The 23,332-nt window shown below is 42.4% G+C and overlaps 1 protein-coding gene across 4 annotated transcripts in view; it reads left to right on the top strand.

The window, feature by feature from the left end:
* Prr11 (proline rich 11) overlaps positions 1 to 22,180 on the top strand; it is a 44,463-nt gene extending 22,283 nt beyond the window's left edge. Inside the window, exons 1-11 of one of the 4 annotated variants that reach the window (XR_015630810.1) lie at positions 21 to 76; positions 2,678 to 2,810; positions 5,548 to 5,698; positions 5,929 to 6,051; positions 9,253 to 9,516; positions 11,704 to 11,802; positions 13,630 to 13,745; positions 14,844 to 14,903; positions 14,982 to 15,078; positions 15,284 to 15,353; positions 19,273 to 22,180. Coding sequence is in view for 2 of the 4 variants with exons in the window: in XM_087573074.1 (XP_087429200.1) it covers positions 2,683 to 2,810; positions 5,548 to 5,698; positions 5,929 to 6,051; positions 9,253 to 9,516; positions 11,704 to 11,802; positions 13,630 to 13,745; positions 14,844 to 14,903; positions 14,982 to 15,078; positions 19,273 to 19,341 (1,107 nt within the window). In the remaining 2 variants the exon portion in view is untranslated. Of the gene's footprint in view, positions 1 to 20; positions 77 to 2,677; positions 2,811 to 5,547; positions 5,699 to 5,928; positions 6,052 to 9,252; positions 9,517 to 11,703; positions 11,803 to 13,629; positions 13,746 to 14,843; positions 14,904 to 14,981; positions 15,079 to 15,283; positions 15,354 to 19,272 lie in introns of those variants that run through there. The other 3 variants (XR_015630811.1, NM_001108287.1, XM_087573074.1) reach the window with 3 other exon arrangements.
* The last annotated feature ends 1,152 nt before the right edge of the window (positions 22,181 to 23,332 follow it).

Genomic DNA, 23,332 nt, shown 5'->3' with positions numbered 1-23,332 from the left:
TTAATTTTGAAATTTTCTTTATGGTGTGGAAGAGGCTCAGGCCCGAACTTCGTCTAATCCCCAGGCTCTTAGACTAGTAAGTCAACGATGATTTTTTTTCTTTGTTACCTACTCCCGTCTTCCGTTACTCAGACTGTTGATGGTTGGGTTCTTAAGTCTGAAGGAGGTGGGGTCTTGAGCTGGACAGGGAGGGAAGAAGGAGCAGAAAAGGGAAGGTTCGGGACAGGACAAGAACTCCTCTGGCATCATCTGAGCCATATTTCTATTTAACACTGCAATATATGTTTTGAAGGTAATGCCTTTTGCTCCTCAAAGGGGGCCCGCCTACTAGCGCGGTATTGGCTTCTCTGGTCTCTAGTGACGAATGCAAACTATAGGGATCTACCCAAATTTCCTATCAGAATATGTATCTAAGCAGATGCTCTCCCCCGCCATTCTTCAGCACATTTAAGTTTGTGGAGGAATATTTTATGTCAGGTAGTTTTACAACGTTCCATAATGCAAAGTTACTTCTGACATCTATTTTAAAAGTATACCCTTTTTACTGTATGTCTAGTAGTGTGCCAGGTAAGACTAAGGACCCGTGGTCACTCAGAAAAAGACATAGGAAAGGACCGCGTGGGGTCGGGGGGTGGGGAGTAAGGGGGAGCAATGCTTCACAACATAAAATGGCAGTGATCCTGTATTCAAGGTAAACCAATTGAATTGGTGATGGAAATTAAATTGACTAGAGGAGGATGTAAAAACTGTGTTTTAGAACGTTGGTGATGAAATAGCAACTGTCATTTCCGATGCTGCCTCAGTTTTAGACGTGCCCCTGGCCAAAGAACTTTCCATATAATTGATGGAGTTCTTAAAGAACCAGCAGTGTCAACTCATGCAGAGACTAATTTTCGTTCTGAGACAGGAGCTTGTGAAACAACAAACTAAAACTGAAAAAGCCCTTTTGGGGCTTCAGATCAAACTAACCTAGACCATTTTTTTTTCTTCAGATAAGGAAATATATTTAAACATAAAACATAAGTATTTTAAATACTATTAAGTGTTTCAAAATACCTGTCTTAAAACAGATCTTTCTTTTTGGGTAATTGTATAAAGCCTGTTAAAGTTACTGTAGCCGCACAGTCTATTAGAAAAAGCCATGGTCTCTGAAGACGTACAGACCTGCATTTTTATATTCTATTGTATTATAGTAGGCAGATAGCTAATCTAACCCTCGGCTTAGTTTTGTATAACACTAGGACTAAAATCTTCCCTGTCAGGGATTAAAACCTTTAAGGAGATTGAAGATTAGCAGAGGAAAAGAAGAATGTGTCCCCACTTAAGGGGTCATTTAATAAATGGTCACTCTCACTTGACATCTGCCTATCCTAGTAGATGCTCATTAAATGTTGCTGAATGACAAACCTATCTTAATATACTATAATCCACCACAGCCATTTTTCTCTATGATAGGGAAAGCAAAGGGCTAAGTACTGTTGTCACCTGGTAAACTGTTTTCTAACATGCAGAAAACCTTGGCTTGGCCCTTCAGCCCTTCATAAACCCAGTGGGACGTGTCCTATACTGCAGTCCATCAGGTAGAGGCGGAGTCATTCTCAGCTGTATAGGAAGGCTGAAGGCCTCCCTGGGATGCACAGGATCTTGTCTCACAATTACTTTTAGAAAGGAAGGAGGGTCAGCTCAGTAACAGAGCACTTGCTAGACAAACACAAAGACCTGGGTTTGGTCTCCGACTGGGGAAGAGGGGCTTGCAGGGAATAAAGAGAAATTCACTTGGCTTCATGAATAAAACCACAAAAGCAAGGTGAGGGGCCAATGTAAGCCAAAGGAAAAGATTCTGCAGAGGCATTTTAAATCTCAGTGTACATCTTCTTCCATTTGAAGTGATTTGTAGAACACTGGTTACTTTCTCTCTGGTTTTGGGGTTGGTTCGGTTTTATGAGACAGGGTCTCATATACCCAGGCTGGCCTTGAACTCATTAGGTACCTAGGGCTATCCTTAAGTCCTGATCTACCTGTCTCCACCTTCCAAGTAGTGAGTACATGTCCAGGTGTGTACACTGTACCTGGGTTTTTGGATGCTTAGATACAGGATCACTCATGTCTCTTAAGATGTTCTTTCACCCACAGTGGTCCTTCTGCCTCAAATCCCAATCCCCAATGCTGGGATTGCAGGTATCTACCACCATGCCCACAACTACAATTTATTTCTTTTTTTTTTTTCTGTCTTTATTAAATTGGGTATTTCTTATTTACATTTCAAATGTTATTTACAATTTATTTCTTAACCAAAGTTGGAGAGAAAGGAAAAACCTTGAAATTAACCTAAACCAGCCAAGACGATATATTCAGGGATATATAAAGTTTCTATAGCATAACTGAAGTTTTATACATTTTCTATATGTATCCATTATTATTTAAGGAAACATGCATTCCAGGGACTAAAGAAATGCCTCTGTGGTTAGGAACACTGGCTGCTCTTCTAGAGGACTTGGGTTCAAATCCCAGCACCCACATGGCAGCTCAGAACCATCTGTAGCTCCAGTGGATATGCAGGCCTCTTCTGGCCTCCTCAGGCACCAGGCATGCCATGGGTGTGAAGCCGGACACACAGGCAGGCAAAGCACCCTCTACATAAAATACATTTTTTTCAACTTCAAAACTTTCTCTACAGAAATCATGCCCAAGTTCAAACAGCGAAGAAGAAAGCTAAGAGCCAAAGCCAAACGATTATGTAAAACGAAAGAAGCCTCTCGGGTCCTGCCTAAGTTATTGGCACCTCCCCCTCCACCACCCACACCAGAAAGGTAAGGTGTGATGGAGAAGACAGAAACGATTAGAGCTCATCCGTGTCGGCCAGTGATAATACAGAACATGCAGTCATCTTTGAATTTCACCTCCCCGCATAAATCATTTTCATTTTATGTATGTCCCATGGGACCTTTGAACTGTGTCTATAACAAAAGTATTGCTGGGCATGGTAGTTCATGCTCTCTGTAGCCCAGGAAGAGGTTTCTCAGGTCCAGAACACAGTTCTAAGCCTAGCAGTTCAGAAGTAGAAGTAGGGGGATCAAGAGTTCAAGGTCTCAGGAGGTTGAGGCAGAATTGCTGGGAGTTCAAGACTTTCTTGGGCTACATAGCGAGTTCCAGGCCAATCTAGGCTATGAAGTAAAGCAAATTAGAAGAGGGCACAGGTCTTCACTGTGCTCAGGAGGGAATTCAGGCAGACCTCAGCTAGGCCAGCTGAGGGATGTGTACGGTGATGCCAAAGGAAATCCTGTCTAGAGTCAACAAGAAGGTGTCCTTTGCCTCCAAGCCTAAATAGTGGAGTTTGATCCCTGGAACCTACATGCTGGAGAAACAACTCCTGAGATTGCCCTCTGACCACAGCACACATGCTCTAGCGTGTGCACGCACACGTTCTCCCCACCACACACACACACACACACACCCCAGAGTATTTAAGCTGGACAACTGGTGGCGCATACCGTTAATCCTAGCATTCTTAAGGTTGAGAAGATAATCAAGAATTCAAGGTTATCCTCAACTTACACAGCTAATTCAGAACTTATGTGAACTATGTGAAACTGACTCAAAAATAACTAAGCTAAATTTTTAACCAGACATCCTGAATTTTACATAGCACAAGAGTTCAAATGAGGGCCGCAGAGATGGCTCAGTGGTTCACAGACTGCTCTTGCCTAGGGTACTCTGAGGTCCCAGCACCCATGCAGGGCATCTCATAATACCTGGAACTCCAGCTCTAGGGGATCTGATACCTTCTTCTGGGCTCCTCAAGTATCCGCAGACACACACACACACACACACACACACACACACACACACACACACACCTTTCTTTAAAAATGTGTTCAAGGGGCTGGGGATTTAACTCAGTGGTAGAGCGCTTGCCTAGCAAGCCCAAGGCCCTGGGTTCGGTCCCCAGCTCCGAAAAAAAAAAAAAAAAAAAAAATGTGTTCAAATGAAGTAAGAATCAGAAGGAGTTGTGTTCAAATCCAAAGTACATACTTTCCCTTTCGAGTTAATTTTTTTTTTTTTGAGTAATTGTAGAAACTAAGGAGAGAGGGGTGTAGAACTTGAACAGAAGCCTTAGTTCTGGTCAGGTTGGCCATCTGTTCTTAGACTCGGAAGTTGAATGTCTCATAGAAAGGAAGGCTGAGCCCCAGGAATTGGGGTACTAGCGTTCCTACTAGCATGCTTTGTGAACCCATCCTTGCAGCTTCCACCCCACTTTCTTTTGTTCTTAAGGATAGATTCTTACTTTGTTGGTTTCCTTTGAGACAGCGTCTTTCTAGCTCCAGTCTTGGCCACCCTGGAACTGTCTACTCCAGACTGACCTTGAGCTTTTAGAAATCACCCTGCTTTAACCCCTCCCATGTCTCCTCTCGGTGCCTGGCACGGACCACCTCATCAGCTTATTTTACTGTTGGTATGCCAGGGGTTAAACTCAGGGTGTCACACACAAAGAACAAAAATTAAAAATAAAGTCAGGCTTCATAGCTCACATCTATGATCCCATATCATGTTTAACAAGGTCATCATAGAACACATGAGATCCAGTCTCAAAAAATAAAAATATGTCCCTCGACGGTGATGATAGTAGTACAAGCCTTTACTTTACTCCCAGCACTCAGGAGGCAAAGGCAGATGGATCTCTGAGTTCAAGGCCAGCCTAGTCTACAAAGTGAGATCCAGGATAGCCAGGGCTCGAGTGAGCTAGCTCATAACCGTGCACAACTCTGGCTACAGAATACCTCTTACCTTCTTCCCTGGCCTCTGCAGGCACTCACACACATGACATACACTCACAGATGCAGCACACACACACATAAGTTATCTTAATCTAACAGTAAATAAATAAGGCTATGTTTAGCACACACATGTGATCCCAGCACTCAGGAAACACAGGAGAGAGGATTGGTGTAAGTACAAGGCAACCATGGTCCACACACAGTCACATCCAGGACAGTCAGAACAACATAGTGAGATCCTGTCTCAAAAAAAAAAAGAAAAAAAGAAAAAAAAGCAATGAAGTCCATCAGTCATTCAGAGCCTGGTCCTGAGTCACATTCTAAACAAGCTATTTGTGACAGGAGATACAGCTCACTGTAACAACATGTGCTTAGCAAACACCCTTAGACTCCCCTGCCCCAAAACTAATTAATTTAAAATAAAGCCTACTAATTACTTAATTAGAAGTTGTCACTCTGACCTAGGTTGTGGTTGGGGGATGGTATATTTTTGGGTTTTTGGGGATCAGAGTCACACTCTGTAGCCTTGACTGGTCTAGAACTCACAGAGATCTGCCTGATTTTATACTATGACTTGGAAGCATGGGTGTCCTTTCTTTTTTGAGACAGGCTCTTATAATATTGTTTTGACTGGCCTAGAACTCAATATGTAGAACAAGCTTGCCTTAAACTTATATCCAGCCTCCTGCCTCTGCTTTCTGAGTGTGTGCTACCATGCCCAGCCAAGACCTATGATTTTTTTTATTTGTTTTGTTTGATGTTTCTTCCACAGAGTGGTTACTTCTTCAGCAGATATTCCCCAAAGCAGAAACTGGCTAAGACCATCTTGGAACTTAAGACTCCCTAACTTCAAAGCTGCAATAAACCTTTGGACAAATAGAGCATGGTGCATATACAGTTGCTGTCAGACCCGTGTAGCCCAGGTATCGTGTTCATAAACCTGTTCTCAGCAATATAGCTTCTGTTTTTGTTCTGCCAAATTTAGTGTTTGTGTTCTTTTATGGTTCCTAGGCTTGATATACTCCTGAGGCTAGACTTAGATAAGATTCATTTGGGCGATTATACTTGTCTTTGCTTACGTAAGACATATGTGACACCACTTGCTTTATCATGCTGCTCATGAGCCTCACACTTGTTTATCTATAAATTTCAGAGTTTAGAAGTATTAAAAGATGCCATCTTCCCATCCCGAGTCTACCACAGAGAACTTCACAGCCTTAAACAACAATTATGTGTTTTGAAAAGCGAATTGTGCGAGCTCCAAGAAAACTTGAAGGTTGGTATTGCCAAACAAACAAATCCAGAGATTTCATCTAGAAAGACAATTGCAGCAGTAAAATACTCTGGGTATGAATTTGGGTAATACCTCAAATATCAGGCGAAACGAGTTCCTTTTGCAATAGAGGGAAGCAAAGCTGTCCTGGGGACATCGGAGAGATGGCTACCAGGTTAAAACTGTTCTGGGGACATTGGAGAGATGGCTACCAGGTTAAAACTGTCCTGGGGACATTGGAGAGATGGCCAACAGGTTAAAACTGTCCTGGGGACATTGGAGAGATGGCCACCAGGTTCAAACTGTCCTGGGGACATCGGAGAGATGGCCACCAGGTTCAAACTGTCCTGGGGACATTGGAGAGATGGCCACCAGGTTCAAACTGTCCTGGGGACATCGGAGAGATGGCCACCAGGTTCAAACTGTCCTGGGGACATTGGCGAGATGGCTACCAGGTTAAAATTGTCCTGGGGACATTGGAGAGATGGCTACCAGGTTAAAGCTGTCCGGGGGACATTGGAGAGATGGCTACCAGGTTAAGAGAGTGTACTGCTCTTGCTCAGGCTCAGGCTTGGCTCCTAGCATCTATCATGGAAATCTTACAAGTACTTGTAACTCCAGCTTCCAGGGATCCAGCCTCTCTGGCCTCCTCCACAGGAGTCTGTACTCATAAGTGCACACATGCACACATCCACATAACTAAAACTTAAATCGATTTTCAAATGTACATTAGGAAAAAGTAATGGTCTTGGCCACACAAACACAATGAAAGTTTAAAAAGGGATTATAAATAAAATAAAATAGAAGTATAAAAGGAATTTCACTGGGCAACACTGAACTTAATCAGATTGACCAAAGAACAAAAAAACTCTAAAAGGTTTGGGACGATAGATGCTTTCTTACATTATTGAGATGAGCATAAACTAATAGAATCTTTATGTGCTATGGTAAGGAAATGGCTCAGTGGGTAAGTACTTGCTGCTCTTGCTGAGAACCCAGGGTTAGTTCCCAGCACCCATGTTGGGTATCTCATTACTGCCTGTAACCCTAGTACCAGGGAATCAGACGCCCTCTTCTGGCCTCTGCAGGCACCTACACCCACAACGGTGCACATTCAAACAGACAGACAGACACACATACGTATGTATATATAACATAAAATGGTCATCTCACTCTTTTTTTGTATATATTTATTTATTTTATGTAACTGAGTACATGGCAGCTGTCTTCAGACACACCAGAAGAGGGCATCAGATCCCATTACAGATGGTTGTGAGTCACCATGTGGTTACTGGGAATTGAACTCAGGACCTCTGGAAAAGCAGCCGGTACTCTTAACCACTGAGCCATCTCTCCAGCCCCATGATCATCTGTTTAAAACATTTTCTGTTTTCTTCAAAGCAGGAAGTGGCTAGGGACAGGCTCAGTTGGTACAGTACTGAGTCAGCACACAGGAGGCCCTGGTACTACAGAAGCAGCCATGGTGGTAAAGACCTAGAAGGATAGCACTTAGGAGGCAAAGGCTGAAGGATTGGAAATGAAGACTGTCTTCAGCAGCATAAGGAGGCTGAGGTAGCCTGTGAAACATGAGCCCTGTCTCACAAAAAGTATTTGTAGGCCTGGAAAGATTGCTCGGCAGTTAAGAGCCCTGACTGCTCTTCCAGAGGTCCTGAGTTCAATTGCCAGAAAACACATGGTGGCTCACAACCATCTGTAATGGGATCCGATACCTCTTCTGCTGCGTGTGAAGACAGCAACAGTGCACTCATAGAAGTAAAATAAATAAGTAATTCTTTAAAGTACATGTTTTTAGCTGGGCGTACAATTTAATGGTAAAGCATTTGCCTGGCATGTGGACTCCAAGTTCAATCTCCAGTGTGAGGGAAGGGGAGTTGCAAATAATAAATACTGAAGTATGATGAGTGTGCAAATGTGTGCACATGTAACATTCATGAGCCTGGGAGTGTAGCTCAGTGGCAGACTGTTTGCCTAAAATGTCAGATGCTCAATCCTCAGCACGCAGCAATGAGCCACAAAAGAAGCCAGGACACCAAGCATCCCCGGCACGCAGTGCCAACACTTAGTTAGGTGTGGTAGGGCGTGGCAGAGGTTTGAGTTCTGAGCCACTATAAGCTAGAGAATGAGATGCTGTCTCAAAAAAAACAAAACACCACAGAATAATATACTATTGAATAAATTAAATATAGGGGCCTAGAACGAGATGTGTTAGGATTCTATAGGATGCATCATGTGTAGTTAAAGCATATAATGTGATATTTTTGAGTTGGGCACAGTGACATGTATCTATAGTTCCCATCTGCTCAGGAAGCGGAAATAAGTGAGTTACCTGAGCCTAGGAATTCGAGACCAGGCTGGCTAATTAGGAAGATCCCCATCTCAAAATAGCCAATCACCTACCTAGGTAATTAACTCAGTGGAATTATGCTTATGAGATACACACACATATGTATATACACACATATGTATGGTATCTGTGTATACCATATACCATATATATATATATATATAAAACCTTATATATAAGAACATATTATTTAATATATAATACACACTTACATATATAAAATATATGCATATTATATTAATACATGTTTTAAAAATACATATTACACAATATTTTATTATATACATATAAATTACTATACACATATATAAATACTTATATTTCCTTACATGGGAAGACCGTCTTAGAGCATGGCTCTGGTCCATTAGTACACCAGTATCCTGAAATGCACAAGGCCCTGAGTGTGCTCCTCATAACTGAAAACAAGATTGACAAAGAGCACAGCCTGGGTGTGGTTGGGATGGGTAGATGGCCAGAAGAGGGTATCAGATCTCTTGGAACGGAGTAGACAGTTGTAAGCTGCCCCATTTGCTCTGGGAACCAAACCCAGTCCTCTGCAAGAGCTGCAAGCTTGTAAGTGCCAGGCCTTCACCATTGCTCAATAAACAGTAGCCTTACTGGAGTAAATTTGTTGTTATTGTCCAGAGTCATCTATAGCCCTGTAATCCTAACACCAGCAAGGCTGAGGAAATAGTTTGTCTTGCTTTTAAGGCCAACCTGAGTTACAGTATGAAACTCTGCCTGAAAAAAGGAAAAAAGAGGAAAAAACAAAAACAAACAAAATACTGTGCATCACCCAATTAATCTATTGTCTATTTGTCAAATATGGTATCTTCCAGAGCATCTCGGAACACTCGTCTCGTTCGAGCTGTTGCCACACGTGCTGCGGGGGTGACAGACTTACAACTGTGCCTGCCTGTGCTCCAACGACCCATGGGGAATCCCAAACCGCACTTCCTCCCACACTGCCACAGCCAGCCAGCCATCCTCCCCCTCCTCCCCCTCTTCTTCCTCTTCCTCCTCCCCCTCCCCCTCTCCCTCCACCTCCACCACCCCTAGCACCTTTGCTGCTCAGAAAATCTGGTAGCACTAAAGCACTTCAGGTAAGAAAGACTAAAACCAGTGTGTCTTGGTTCGGGTGTAGCCCAGGAGTAAAGCCAAGTGGCCTTTGAAAGCTGGGCCAAAGGCTAAGTACAAACACAAAGGCTGTCTTTAGTTCTCACTCTATATCCTTATGTAACAGTGTTCAGTTTTAGTTCTGATTTTAGTTATAAGTTTTTGTTGCTTTTTGTTTTGGTTTGGTTTTTTGTTTTGTTTTTAGTTATAGTCTCATTATATTGCTGAAGTTGGTCTTGAACTGGTAAGCTCAAGCAATCCTGTTTTAGCCTTTGAGTAGGTGGCATTGTGGGCATATGTCACCATACCAATGTAATTATTCAATTTTCTTGTTCTTGTTACTTTGGTTTTTCTTTTGTTTTTTTTTTAAGATTTATTATTTATATGAGTGCACTGTCTTCAGACACACCAAAAGAGAGCATCAGATCCCATTACAGATGGTTGTGAGCCACCATGTGGTTACCGGGAATTGAACTCAAGACCTCTGGAAGAGCAGTCAGTCCTCTTAACCACTAAGCCATCTCTCCAAACCTTGTTCCTTTGTTTTATTTTAGGTTTTTGCTGTTGTTCATTTGTTCTCTGAAATATTATCTTGATATGTAACCCAGACTGGCTTTGAACTCAGTATGTAGTAGCACAGGCTAGCCTCTAACCTCTAACTTGTGATCTATTGCTTCAGCGTCTTGAGGAGCTTGGACTGTAGGACCATATATGCATACACACACATTTAAACATACTTATACATTGACACGCACACGTGCGTGTGCGTGTGCGTGTGCGTGTGCGTGTGCGTGTGCGTATGCGTGTGTGTGTGTGTGTGTGTTATATAATTTGAAAGGTTTATTCCCAAGTCCAGAACACATATCTAAGCCTAGCAATTCAAAAGTAGAAGTAGGAAGATCAAGAGTTCAAGGTCAGACTGGAGAGAAGAGCACTGGCTGCTCTCCCAGAGGTCCTGAGTTCAATTCCCAGCAACCACACGGTAGCTCACAACCATCTGTCATGGGATCCGGTACCCTCTCTGGTGTGTCTGAAGACAGCTACAGTGTACTCATATATAATAAATAAATCTTTAAAAACATAAAAGAAAGAAAGAGTTCAAGGTCATCCTTGGTTATATGATGAGATTATGGCTATATTTTGTTTTTGAATTTAGTCTCAAAACATACAAATTAAAAAGAAAATCCTGGTGTAGAGGAGCTGGGAAAATGGCTCAGCAGTTAAGAGCACTTGAGGCTCTTGCAGAGAACCAGGGTTTGGTTCCTAGCGCCCACAGCTATCTCTAACTCCAGTTCCAGGAGCTCGGACATTCTCCTGTAGTCTCCACGGGCTCCAGACATACATGTAGTACACATAATGTACATACATACTGCGCACACACTCATATACATTAAAGTATAGAAACTTTTAGTTTTAAAATTATTTTATCTTATGGAAATGGATGTTTCCCCTGATGTATGTCTGTGTACCATGCACATGCTTGGTGAGTAGAAGGTGCTGGATCCCCTGGAACTCATGTGAGTCATGGGTACCGGAAACAGAGCTCAGGTCCTCTGCAAGTGCTCCTAACTACTGAGCCATCTCTCCACTCCAAAGAAGAACAGTTTAAGTTACCCTGTCACCACCCCACACACCCACATCCACACACACCCGTCCTTCTTGCTTACTCAGCAGAATGTGATTTAGATGGGTATGGTGGTTCCTAAAGTCCCAGCATTTGGAAGCTGAGGCAAGAGGATTGCCATGAGTTAGAGGCCAGTTTCAGCTACATATGGAATACTAGGATAGGCAGGACTACATAGCAATACCCTGTCCCAAAAATAGTCATAAAGGAGAAGGAAACAATAAAATAAATAAATGACAATAGCAAGTTAACATTCAATTCTTTTTTTTAGAGATTTATTTATTTATTTTATGTGTATGAGTACACTGTCACTGTCTTCAGACACACCAGAAGAGAGCATCAGATCCCATTACAGATGGCTGTGAGCCACCATGTGGGTGCTGAGAATTGAACTCAGGACCTCTGGAAGAACAGTTGGTGTTCTTAACCACTGAGCCATCTCTCCAGCCTTAACATTCAATTCTTGAGTCTTTACAAAACAGACTTGGATTTGGATTTCACTAGATATCCTGACCCCAATTTTAATTCTAACCTCTTTATGTACTTTAAGGTTGAACCGTTAAAGAAAGATGGACCCATGCATATAACAGTTAAAGATCTACTCACTGTGAAATTAAAAAAGACACAGAATATTGACGAAAGGAGAAAGGTAAGATGTCAGTGAGCACACACGTGGCCTGCTTCCTGCAATGTTTTGTATATGTGTCATATTTGTGTGTTTGTGAAGGCATGAGTGAAGGCCAGAGGTTAATTTAGTGCATCTTCTTCTATTGCTTTCACTTTACATACTTTTTTTTTCTTTTTTCTTTTTTTTCGGAGCTCGGGACCGAACTCAGGGCCTTGCGCTGGCTAGGCAAGCGCTCTACCACTGAGCTAAATCTCCAACCCCACATACTTTATTTATTTACTTATTTACTTTGATACAGAGTGTAGCCCTGCCTATCCTGGAACTCACTCTGTAGACCAGTCTGGCCTTGAACTCACAGAAATCCACCTGCCTCTGCCTCCCACATGCTGGGATTAGAGGTCAGCATTACCATGCCCAGCATCTACAGGACTCTTTTTTCTTTCTTTCTCTCTTTCTTTCTTTCTTTCTTTCTTTCTTTTTTCTTTTTTTCGGAGCTGGGGACTGAACTTAGGGCCTTGCGCTGGCTAGGCAAGCTCTCTACCGCTGAGCTAAATCCCCAACCCCTACAGGACTCTTTTTGATGTGGTGTCTCACTGAGCCTAAAGTTTTCTCGTTCAGCTACACAAGTTGAGCAGCAAAGCCTCCCAACTCTGCCTCCCCTGTGCTACAACTGCAGATGTTTACTGACAGACCAGCTTTTTACACAGATGCTTGGAATCTAAACTCCAGTTCTCATCTTTAAACAGTAAACACTGTACCAACTAGGCTATCTCCCAAGCTCTGAGGTGTGTTTTTCTGAGATAAGATCCTGGTACTTAACCCAGGCCAGCTTCAAAGACTGGAATGCACACCATATAACCTTACAAGTGTTAGAAACACAGCATCACACCTGGCATCTTCCTTTTTTAACCTGGTTGTTCCTATGTGGGAAATAAATATGGAAAACTTTATGTATAGAAATCATTCTGTGGCCTCTGGGGATACAGTTTAATGACAGAGCATCTGCCTAATATGTTTAAGGCCCTGGGTTCAATATTTTAATAAGACAAAAACAAAAGCAAACAAACAAAAAACCAGGCTTGGGAGATGGTTCAGTAGTAAAGTGCTTGCCATAAAAGCATGAGGGACCTGAATTCGGGTCCCTGGTACTCCCATTTTAAAAAGCCGCCCTACCTACACATCTAACACTGGAAAAATGGGAACAATCAGATCTCCAAAGCTCCCAGCCAGCCAGTCTAGCCAATCAGTGAGCTCCAGGTTCAGAGAAAGACCCTGTCTCAATATGATTGATGATAATGAAGGTTATCATTGACCCCGGCCTCCATGCACACATTCACGCACACATGCACAAAAATATGTTCACACACGTATGTCGTGTGTACCCATACACATCTCACATCTCATGTTCAAGATGGACACAGTGGGATACACCAATGATCTAGCACCTGGGAAGTGAGGCCAAGAGTCAGGATTTCAGTCATCCTTCAGTACATGGGGAATCAACAGGCCAGCCTGGGCTACATGAGCCATACTGTAGATAAAAACATACTAGATAGGTGTGGTGCCTCACACCTGTAATCTTAGCCTGAGAGAGGAGGATTTCTTTGAATTCAAGGCCACATCATAGTAAGTTTCATAGCAGCCTGTTCTAAGCAATGGCATCCTACCTAGTAAAACCTGAGAGAAATGGGTGAGTGTGAGAGAGAGCCTTTGAACCTTTGAAATAAAAATTGAATTGAATCATGGAAAACTTACAGTCTGGCTGTCAAAACTATTTGCTGTTTTGCTGTGTTCACATTAGAATGGAATTTTATTATGTATCTTTAATGTCTCATTTCGTAATTAAAGTTTGTACCATCACCGCCAGAGGAACGGACTCCATTAGTTACTGTCTCTGACCTGCAGCGCATTACCCTGAAACCAAACTCCAGGGTGTTGGCAACTCGAATTAAAAATGTCTTGATGTAAGTAAGGAAATTGCACAGTTATTCTCTGCTGCTACTGAAAATGTGATTTCTTATTAAATGTAATTTATTGTTGTGTGTGTATGTTAGAGGTAGGGAAAATGCACACAAGCCACTGCCCTTGTATGGAGGCTGGGAGAGCTTGTGGAGTTGGTTCTCTTTTCTCACTGTCACATGGATTCTGAGGGATCACATTGGCCATCAGGCTTACGCAGCAAGGGGTCCCTTGCCCATTGACACACCTCACTGGCCCTTTTTTGCCCTTTTTTTTAAAATTTTTATTATTTTATATGTATAAGTACCCTGTGACTCTATTCAGACACACCAGAAGAGGGCATCAGATCCCATTGCAGATGGTTGTGAGCCACCGTGTGGTTGCTGGGAATTGAACTCAGAACCTCTGGAAGAGCAGCCAGTGCTCTGAACCTCTGAGTTATCTCTCCAGCCCAGCATGCATCCCTTCTTAAATCATAAGCCGAAATAAACTCTAAACACCTTTGATCACTCAGGTGACTCTCTGAGTGCTAAGCCAACCTGGTCTATATAGTGAATTCCAGGATAGCCTGAGCTACATGGGTGGGGGCAGAGGAAGAAAGAACGGCTACATGGTACATGACCCTATGCTGTATCTGCTGCTATTTTCTATTATTATTATTATTATTATTATTATTATTATTATTATTATTATTATCATTATCATTATCATTTTTATTATTATTATTATTATTATTATTATTATTATTAATCATCTTTTTTTGGTGACAGGGCTCCTCTGTGTAGCCCTGGATGTCCTGGAACTTACTCTGTAGACCAGGCTGACCTTGAACTCATAGAACCTGTGCCCCCTGAGTGCTGGGATTAAAGGCCGACATCACCCAACCTATTGTTACCATAATGTAGGAAAAAAATTTATATAAAATTGACCTGATTTAGAAAAAGTGGTGAAGGGGCTGGGGATTTAGCTCAGTGATAGAGCGCTTACCTAGGAAGCGCAAGGCCCTGGGTTCAGTCCCCAGCTCCGAAAAAAAGAACCAAAAAAAAAAAAAAAGAAAAAGTGGTGAAGTCTGTGAAGTTTAATGTTTATGTCTTTATTCTCAGTACTCCTGGTAAAAGCCAAATCGATCTCCGGAAACTGCTGAGAAAAGTCGAGGTAGAAAGGTAAGACCCTCTCACCCCCGCGCTTTCCAAGTCACTTTGGAAAGTGGGAATAAAACCCAGCTCTACTCTTCTTCACAGGAGCCCAGGTGGGACCCCTCTTAACAATAAAGAAAACATGGATACAGGAACTGGGCTCACTCCAGTCATGACCCGAGCCTTAAGGAGAAAGTTTCAGGTAAGTCTGTGTAGGGAAACAAAAAATGCAAACTTAAGTTCTCTGGTTCATTAGCCTGAAAAATAATTGCTATTAGTTCTGAGAGTGTAGCCTGGTGTGCATGAGGGCCTGGTTTAATGCCAAGCACTGGAGGGAGGAAAAGAGGGAGGGAGAATAAGCTAATTTCTTTAGAATCAAAAGTACTTATTTATATATTTCAAAATAGGGTCTCACTATGTAACTCTCAGACTGACCTCAAGTGCATAATCTTCCTGACTCAGCTTTTAGGATAATAGGTATGTTCCACTACTATAAAAAAGTAGCTCGTTCCCTCTCTCTCTCTCTCTCTCTCTCTCTCTCTCTCTCTCTCTCTCTCTCTCTCTCTCTGTTTTTCAAGACAGGTTTTCTCTGTGTAGCTTTGGCTGTACTGGAACTCATTTTGTAGACCAGGCTGACCTCATACTCACAGAGATCCACCTGCCTCTGCCTCCCGAGCACGGGGATTAACAGTGAGCCATCATGCAGCTCTCTTAGCAATGACCATAGTTAATAATAACAGACTTTGAGGGATAGCAGTTAAGAGTGCTCTCTGTTCTCCCAGAAGAGGTGACTTGGATTCCCAGCATCCACAGCAGGCACTTCCCAATCTCTTGTGACTCTGGCTCCAAGGGCATCTGACAGTTCCGGCCTCTGGAGTACTCATAAGTACATTCACATAGTTTAGAAATTAAAAATTAAAAATAGCTGGGCGGTGGTGGCACACGCCTTTAATCCCAGAAGTTGGGAGGCAGAGGCAAGCAGATCTCTGAGTACAACGCCAGCCTGGTCTACAGAGTGAATTCTGGGACAGCTAGGACTATGCAAAGAAACTCTGTCTTGAAAACAAGAGAAAAAATGTTTAATTTGTAATAATAAATCAAGCCAGGCAATACAGACCTCTCAGCCTAGTACTTGGGAGATAGAGGCTGTAGGGTCACAAGTTGAAGGCCAACCTGGATATATAGTGAGTCCCTGGTTTCGGCTACAGGCTTCAAAATACAAACAGATGAAGAAGCCTGTCTTGTTGGTACAGACTTAAAATACTTGAGAGGATGAGACGGGAAGACACTACAAAGTATTTCGAAGGCTTATATAGCTTAGTGAGTGTTGAGGCCTGCTCCTTTTAACATAACTGTAGCCATTTTGTTTTCAGTCTCCATTTTGCTCATGGGTGAAATTAAGTTCAGGCTCTCAGACTCTGCTTCCCACAAGCAACTATCCATAGCTGACACTGAAAGATTCTCCTCAAAGGTCATAACACTGGTTGTATTACTTATGCTCTGCTGTGTTACAGTGCCCTGAAACTCCCTGTCCACCACCTGCCCATCACCCCTCTTATCCCACTTTACTTTGTCTAGTTAACCAAAATGCCTTCTGAACTTCTTTTTTTTTTTTTTTAAGATTTATTTAATATATATGAGTACACTGTAGCTGTCTTAGACACACCAGAAGAGGGTATCATCTCATTACAGATGGTTGTGAGCCACCATGTGGGTGCTGGGATTTGAACTCAGGACCTCTGGAAGAGCAGTCAGTGCTCTTAACCACTGAGCCATTTCACCAGCCCCACCTTCTGAACTTCTGAACTTGATCTTTCCTGTAAATAGCCTGCCCTAGAGGCTGGAGAGATGGCTCAGAAGTTAAGAGCACTGACTGCTCTTCCAGAGGTCCTGAGTTCAATTCCCAGCAACCACATGGTGGCTCACAACCATCTTTAATGGGATCCGATGCCCTCTTCTGGTGTGTCTGAAGACAGTGACAGTGTATTCATATATATAAATAAATAAATCTTTAAAAAAAAATACCTCCTGACAGCTAAGATCCGCTCAGTATTAATAACCATTTGGAGGTGATTCATTTATAAGCATCATTTAATAAAAAAAAAAAAAAAGCCTGCCCTAAGAACAAACTGCTAACACAGTTAGGTGCCCAAGTCATTTTTTGTGGTCCTGTTCATTCGGTCTTGGGTGTGCATTCAGTAAACTATTCTTGCTTAATGAGACAGTGTATGGTCTGTGTAGCAATTCCTGAACCTCAACATCGAGCCTTTGTCTCAGGATAAGAAGCCAAAAGAGGCTGAAGTGGAGCTCAGTGAGAAAGCCCTTCCCCACCAAGCATGAGGGACACCCCATGTTCACCTGCCACTGCTACACAGGCAAGCAAAAGAGACAACAAGCAAGTGAGAGAATGATAACTTTTCATTCTGTTTGCTTTGCAAATGCTTTAATAATTTGGTATTATTAAATTCTATGAAGAAAATAAAAACAATGTAGTTTACAGCTAGGATTACATTTCTCCTTTGCTAATGAATGTTTGATGATTTAATTTCCTTTAGAGATAATTTACCAAACACTCCCTGTATGGTAAGCACTGTGCTAGAGTACCAGGATTAGAATGGTTAACAAAGGCAAACACAGATCTGCTTGTCTTTTTTTTTAATATCTGTAGTATGTATTTTTTTTAATGTATGAGTGAGTACTCTGTACTCTGTCTGCATGTATGCTTGCACAGCAGAAGAGGGCATCGGATCCCATTACAGATGGTTGTGAGCCACCTTGTAGTTGCTGGGAATTGAATTCAGGACCTCTGGAAGAATAGCCAGCTCTTAACCACTGAGCCATCTCCAGCCCCAGGTCTGCTGTCTTAAACTTTTCAGTCCATTGGAAAATATAGATGTGAATCAAAGAATCCCTTATTATCGCATCCCATAGTAAGTGCTCTTAAGGAAAGAACTAAGGGGGCTGGAGAGATGGCTCAGCGGTTCAGAGCACCTGGCTGCTCTTCCAGAGGTCATGAGCTCAATTCCCAGTAACCACATGGTGGCTCACAACCATCTGTAATGGGATCTGATGCCCTCTTCTGGTGTGTCTGAAGACAGCTACAGTGTACGCATATATAATAAATGAATAAATAAATAAATCTTTAAAAAAAAAAAAAAAAAGGAAAGGACTAAGGTTTTGTTGGAACCCATGACAGGATGTGATCTAGCCCAGATGGCCTAGTCTAGAATATTTCCTTACATAATGATTCTGGCAAAGACATTTAAAGAATAATCAGGAAGTAACAGAGAGAGGGTTGTCCTACCATAAATGTCAGAGAAGAGAACGTCCCAGACAACAAAAGAACAGCATGTGTAAATGCCCCATTCTGAGGGGCCTAATGGCCTATAAAACAACCTGACAAATGACAGCCAGGCTGTCTCCAGAGAGAACCTGATGGAGGCCACAGATGAGCATGGTGTTGGGAGTCAGGCTGTGCTGTGCACTGCTAACAGGAAAAGGTTGGACAGCGTTCTCATTTCTCCTGCTTAGGTGAGCCATGTGAACGACATTTTTTTTTTCTTTTTTTCGGAGCTGGGGACCGAACCCAGGGCCTTTCGCTTGCTAGGCAAGCGCTCTACCACTGAGCTAAATCCCCAACCGTGAACGACATCTTTTCCACACCAGTTTGCTTAGTCATCTTCCCGATCTCCAGTATTACTGAATCTATAATGAGAAGCCATCTTCTGCCTCCCCTGCTGGAATGCTGGGACTTGGGGTTGCTGGACTTGTGACTTTGAACACTGTAGTTCCTTCTTCCCATGGAGCAGAAGCACCAGAGCCTTCTGAGATGAAGGGAGGAACCTCACAGAGGCCTTAGGCACTTCCTTTCTCTATTAGCCAAGACCCTGCTACCCTTGCCCCACCCCATAACTGGAACAATGTGCTAAGAAACAGACACCAATATGATGATGGTGGTGGTGGTGGTGGTAATGGTGGTGGTGGTGGTGGTGATGGTGGTTAGTTGGTTGGTTGGTTGGTTTTGGTTTTGAGACTGAACTCACCATATAGCCTAGGCTGGCCTCCAACTTGTAACAATCCAGCCTCAGACTGTCAAGTATGGGGTTCCAGACATGAGCCATCATTTCATGCTCTCTTCTGTCCTTAATATATGGTCCTCGTGGTGTACAATGACAGTGCTTCCCGTAGACTTATATCCACATCTCAGACAGGCAAAAGGAGAAGTCTACAGACAAGAGGCTTGTTAGCTTCTGTTTGTATCGGGAAGGCTGGGAAAGGTAGCTAGGGGTGCAAAGCGGCCATACGCAAAGCAGCACAGCTTTGTTGATAAGGAAGAAGCCCTGTGTCGGCCCTAAGAACACCATTCACGGTGTAACTATGAATTTCTTTTTTATAGCTGGCTCATCCTCAAAGCCCTACTCAATCTCTGCCGCTTTCTACAAGCAACTTTGATGAACAAAACTGAGAGCAACTCGGCCTGACTCCGTGGAGTGACTCATACAATGACAGACCAGCCCTCCCAAATGTTAATGTTCTAAAATATGTATAACTAGATAAGTGTAATTCTTAAAGACTCAGAGTGAGTATGTCTGGAGCCTACACATACTGTGGCATAAAGGCATTTGGATATTTCCTGGCATTCATGATGGTAAGGGGACCAGACAAGATGAGAAAATGCAGCCTGCAAACTAATGTTTATCCTGGCATTACCCAGTTTAAGTTAGAATGGCTATTCAAATTTAATTCCATAGGACCTGGCAATATGGTTCAAAGGATAAAGACACTTGCCACCAAGCCTAATGACTCAAGTTCAATGACCAGGGCACAAATGGAGGGGTAAAAAGAACTATGATATATGCCCCTTCGACACACAAAATTATTAAATATGTTAGGAAATACTAATGGTATAAATAGTTTGTTATATAAAGGTATCTATGACATTAAGAATGTAATCTGAGTCCTCCTCCTCCTCCTCCTCCTCCTCCTCTTCCTCCTCCTCCTCCTCCTCCTCCTCCTCCTCCTCCTCCTCCTCCTCCTCCTCCTCCTCCTCCTCTTCTTCTTCTTCTTCTTCTTCTTCTTCTTCTTCTTCTTCTTCTTCTTCTTCTTCTTCTTCTTCTTCTTCTTCTTCTTCTTGGGGCTGAACCCAGGGCCTCACATGTGCTAAGTACATACACCCTGAACTGTACCTTCAGCCTTTATTCCTTACTTTTTATATCTGCTGTCCACTTTCCAGCAGTCAAATAAGTTCTTCATGATTTCAGCATGAATCCTCTATTTTCCAGAATGCCTTGCCAAGGATTCTCTGTGGTCCATGGCAGTTTTATCATGAGCCAGGTTCCTGCTTTGCTCCTTACCAGCCTGTGTATTTGCTGGCAGTGATGTGTCTCCCACTGAACTTCCTTCATTCTTGTTCGACTAGAGCTGTCAGACTTCGCAAATAAGAATACAAGGTACTCCATTAAATTTGAATTTCAGATAAACCACAAAAAAACTTTAAGAATAAATCTGCCCTACCAAACAAATATTTGAGTGTTACAGATGGAACTCAAGGTCATGAATGTGCTGAGCTAGTAGACTACCTCCTGAATACTGAATGATGTGCACATACATTGAAATACTATGTTTAATTCTTTGCAGGGAGTTCAGTAATACAGTGCTGGTCTAGAATGTTTATGACGCTGGGTTCAAACCCCAGTACTAACACACAAACATAAATATACGCACACTCATTCATGTGATGGTTAATAACAATTATCTACAATTACCTGGAAGATGGCTTTCCATCTTGATTAGGTTAATTGAGATGGGAATACCTACCCTCAGGGATAGAGCACCCTAAGCTGTAGATGCAACGTGACCAGCTGCTTTAAGCTCCTGCTGTCTTGATCCCTTCCACAATGGAGTGTATGATAGAACTATAAGCCAAAAGGAACCCTTCCTTTTCTCAGCTATTCCATCACAGCAACTACAAAACTAACTAATAATTTATCATACCTATGTATATATGTGTTATTAATTCTCTGAAATTCACATTTAACTGAGAACCTTATATTTTACCTAGCTACCTTGTTTGTCCGTTCCTAAAAAATTGCAATTTATTTCTGGGATCCCATGGTTTACTACATGTCTTCATGGCACTGAACACTATGTAGCGACAGCCAGGATCCCATCACCTGTGTTCTAAGGAGAACAGATGGGTAATTCCCATTAAAGTGCATGTCACTCAAGGGGCAAAAGCTATCTTCAGTCTTCAGTGCGGAGGAGTCTCAGGGCTTTGAGCTGAACAAGTGCTTCTTGCAAGTGAACTGAGCCACACTCCCAGCTCCAGGATCATCTCTGAAGCTGTTACCGCACAACGGTAAGAAAGGAACCTTGCCACAGAGTTGTATTTCCAGAAATCCCATCATTTCTATTGACTGATATTGCTTTGAGATGCATAGCATGGTGTTGGAAAGTAGACCTGGGACAGTATTCAGCACCTGAGAGTCCTGTTATGCGATCCACATGTGTGTTTATGATACAGAAGAGCTACATCTAGAACCAGCTGGAAGGTCCTTTGTCTGTAGTTTGTCAGGCAGGCTTTCATGCAGCTCATTCTGTCCAGGGACTGTTTAGCCTTGGACGACCTTGAATTTTACATCTCCCTTCCCCCACTTAATTGCATTGCTAGGATTAAGGAAAGCACCACCAAATCCAGCAGAAATTTTGATATTGTGTAAAAATAATATATATTGTGTAAAAATAAGGGACATGATCACTGAAAATAAAGTAAGGGTTTGTAATAGAATGTTCTCTCGGGGGCAATTATAATGTTTACAATAGAAATAAACCACTATGTACTGTAGTATATATAACAGAAATCATTTGATCATTCTTATGGCACAAAAGGCTTTTTTAAAAAAAACAAACAACAAACTAGGCTGGGCATGGTGGTTTCTGCCAGTTGTCCCAGGTACTTGGAAAACTGAGGTGGAGGGAAGTTAAGTTCAAGACCTGCAGCCAGCCTGGGCAACTTGGTAAGAACCTGCCTCAAGGGGTTGGGGATTTAGCTCAGTGGTAGAGCGCTTGCCTAGCAAGTCCCCAGCTCCAAAAAAAAAAAAAAAAGAAAAGAAAAGAAAAGGAAAAAAAGTAGAAATCTTCAGGTAAAACACTTATAAAGCTGCTACTGCTGTTGTGTCAGTATTAAAGTGTACCCTACTTTAAATTGTTTACTAGTTTTTTCCATAGAATTTATATGCTTTTTTACTGTAAGCACTTGCGTACCCTGCACATTGTATGATTTTATTAAACTACTGTTTATTGTATGCTTTCAGCATTCATGTTTTGTTCATTTTGAGACAGGGTCTCACTGTCTAGCTGAGCTGGCTTTGGGACTCCTTATTCACAGAGATCCACCTGCTTCTGGATCTCTGGAATGCTAGGATTAAAGCTGTGTACCACTACAACACATTTTGAGATTTAAAAAAGCAAACAAAGCCAACAAAAGACATGGGGGCTAATGAGATGGTTCAGCCGGTAAAGGTGATTTCTTAGTAAGCCTGGTGGACCTGAGTTTAATTCCTGGATCCCATATAAAGGTGAATGGAGAAAATCAACTCCACAATGCTGTCCTCTGATCTCCACATGCCCACTGTGACAGGCCTCTCCACATACATCAGTATATACACCTGGTAGCAGTAATAATAATAATGAGGAGGAGGAGGAGGGGAAGAAGAAGAAGGAGAAGGAGAAGGAGAAGGAGGAAAAGAAGAAGAAAGAAGAAGAAAGAAAAGTTGTTTTGTCTTTTTTTTTTTTTTTTTCTTTAATGAAAAGAGCTGGGCACGATAGTGCCCACCTTTGATCCCAGCACTAGGGGGATCTCTCTGAGTTTGAGGTAAGCCTAATATACATTGCAAGTTTGAGGCCAGCCAGGGCTACCTAGTGAAAACCTGTCCAAAGAAGAGAAAAGAACATTGGTGTGGGATGTCGCTCAGTTGATAGACCATGTAGCATCTACTAAGAATCAGGGATGGTTTTGAATACCTCTAGGAAGTAGAGAAAAGACCAGTCAGAAGCTTAAGGCCATCCTCAGCTACATAGCAATTTCAAGACTGGCACAGGTCAAATGAGAAGACCCTGTCCCAAGTAATAGTATCGACAAAAAACCCTAGGTTGAGGAGGGCTCACCAAAAGGAAGAAAGAGGTGGGGAGTGGTATCGTTGAGATAGCTCAGTGGGTGAAAGTGCTTCCATGGAGCCTCACAGCTTTTATTTTTACCACGTATGTGCTTACGTGAGTGTCCTCGTGTAATTAAGTGCCCTGTGTGCTGGCCTAGTGCCCAGGAAGGCCAGAGAAGTTTTCAGATTCCTGGACAGGGAGTACAGGTGACTGTGAGCTGTCTCATGTGATACTGGAAACTGAACCTGGTCCTCTGTGATAGAAGCAAATTCTCTTACCTGCAGAGCCATCTCTCCAGC

Source organism: Rattus norvegicus, chromosome 10, assembly GCF_021556685.1.
Source record: "Rattus norvegicus strain SHRSP/BbbUtx chromosome 10, alternate assembly SHRSP_T2T, whole genome shotgun sequence".
Lineage (NCBI taxonomy): Eukaryota > Metazoa > Chordata > Mammalia > Rodentia > Muridae > Rattus > Rattus norvegicus.
This window is presented reverse-complemented; position numbering and strand designations above follow the sequence as displayed.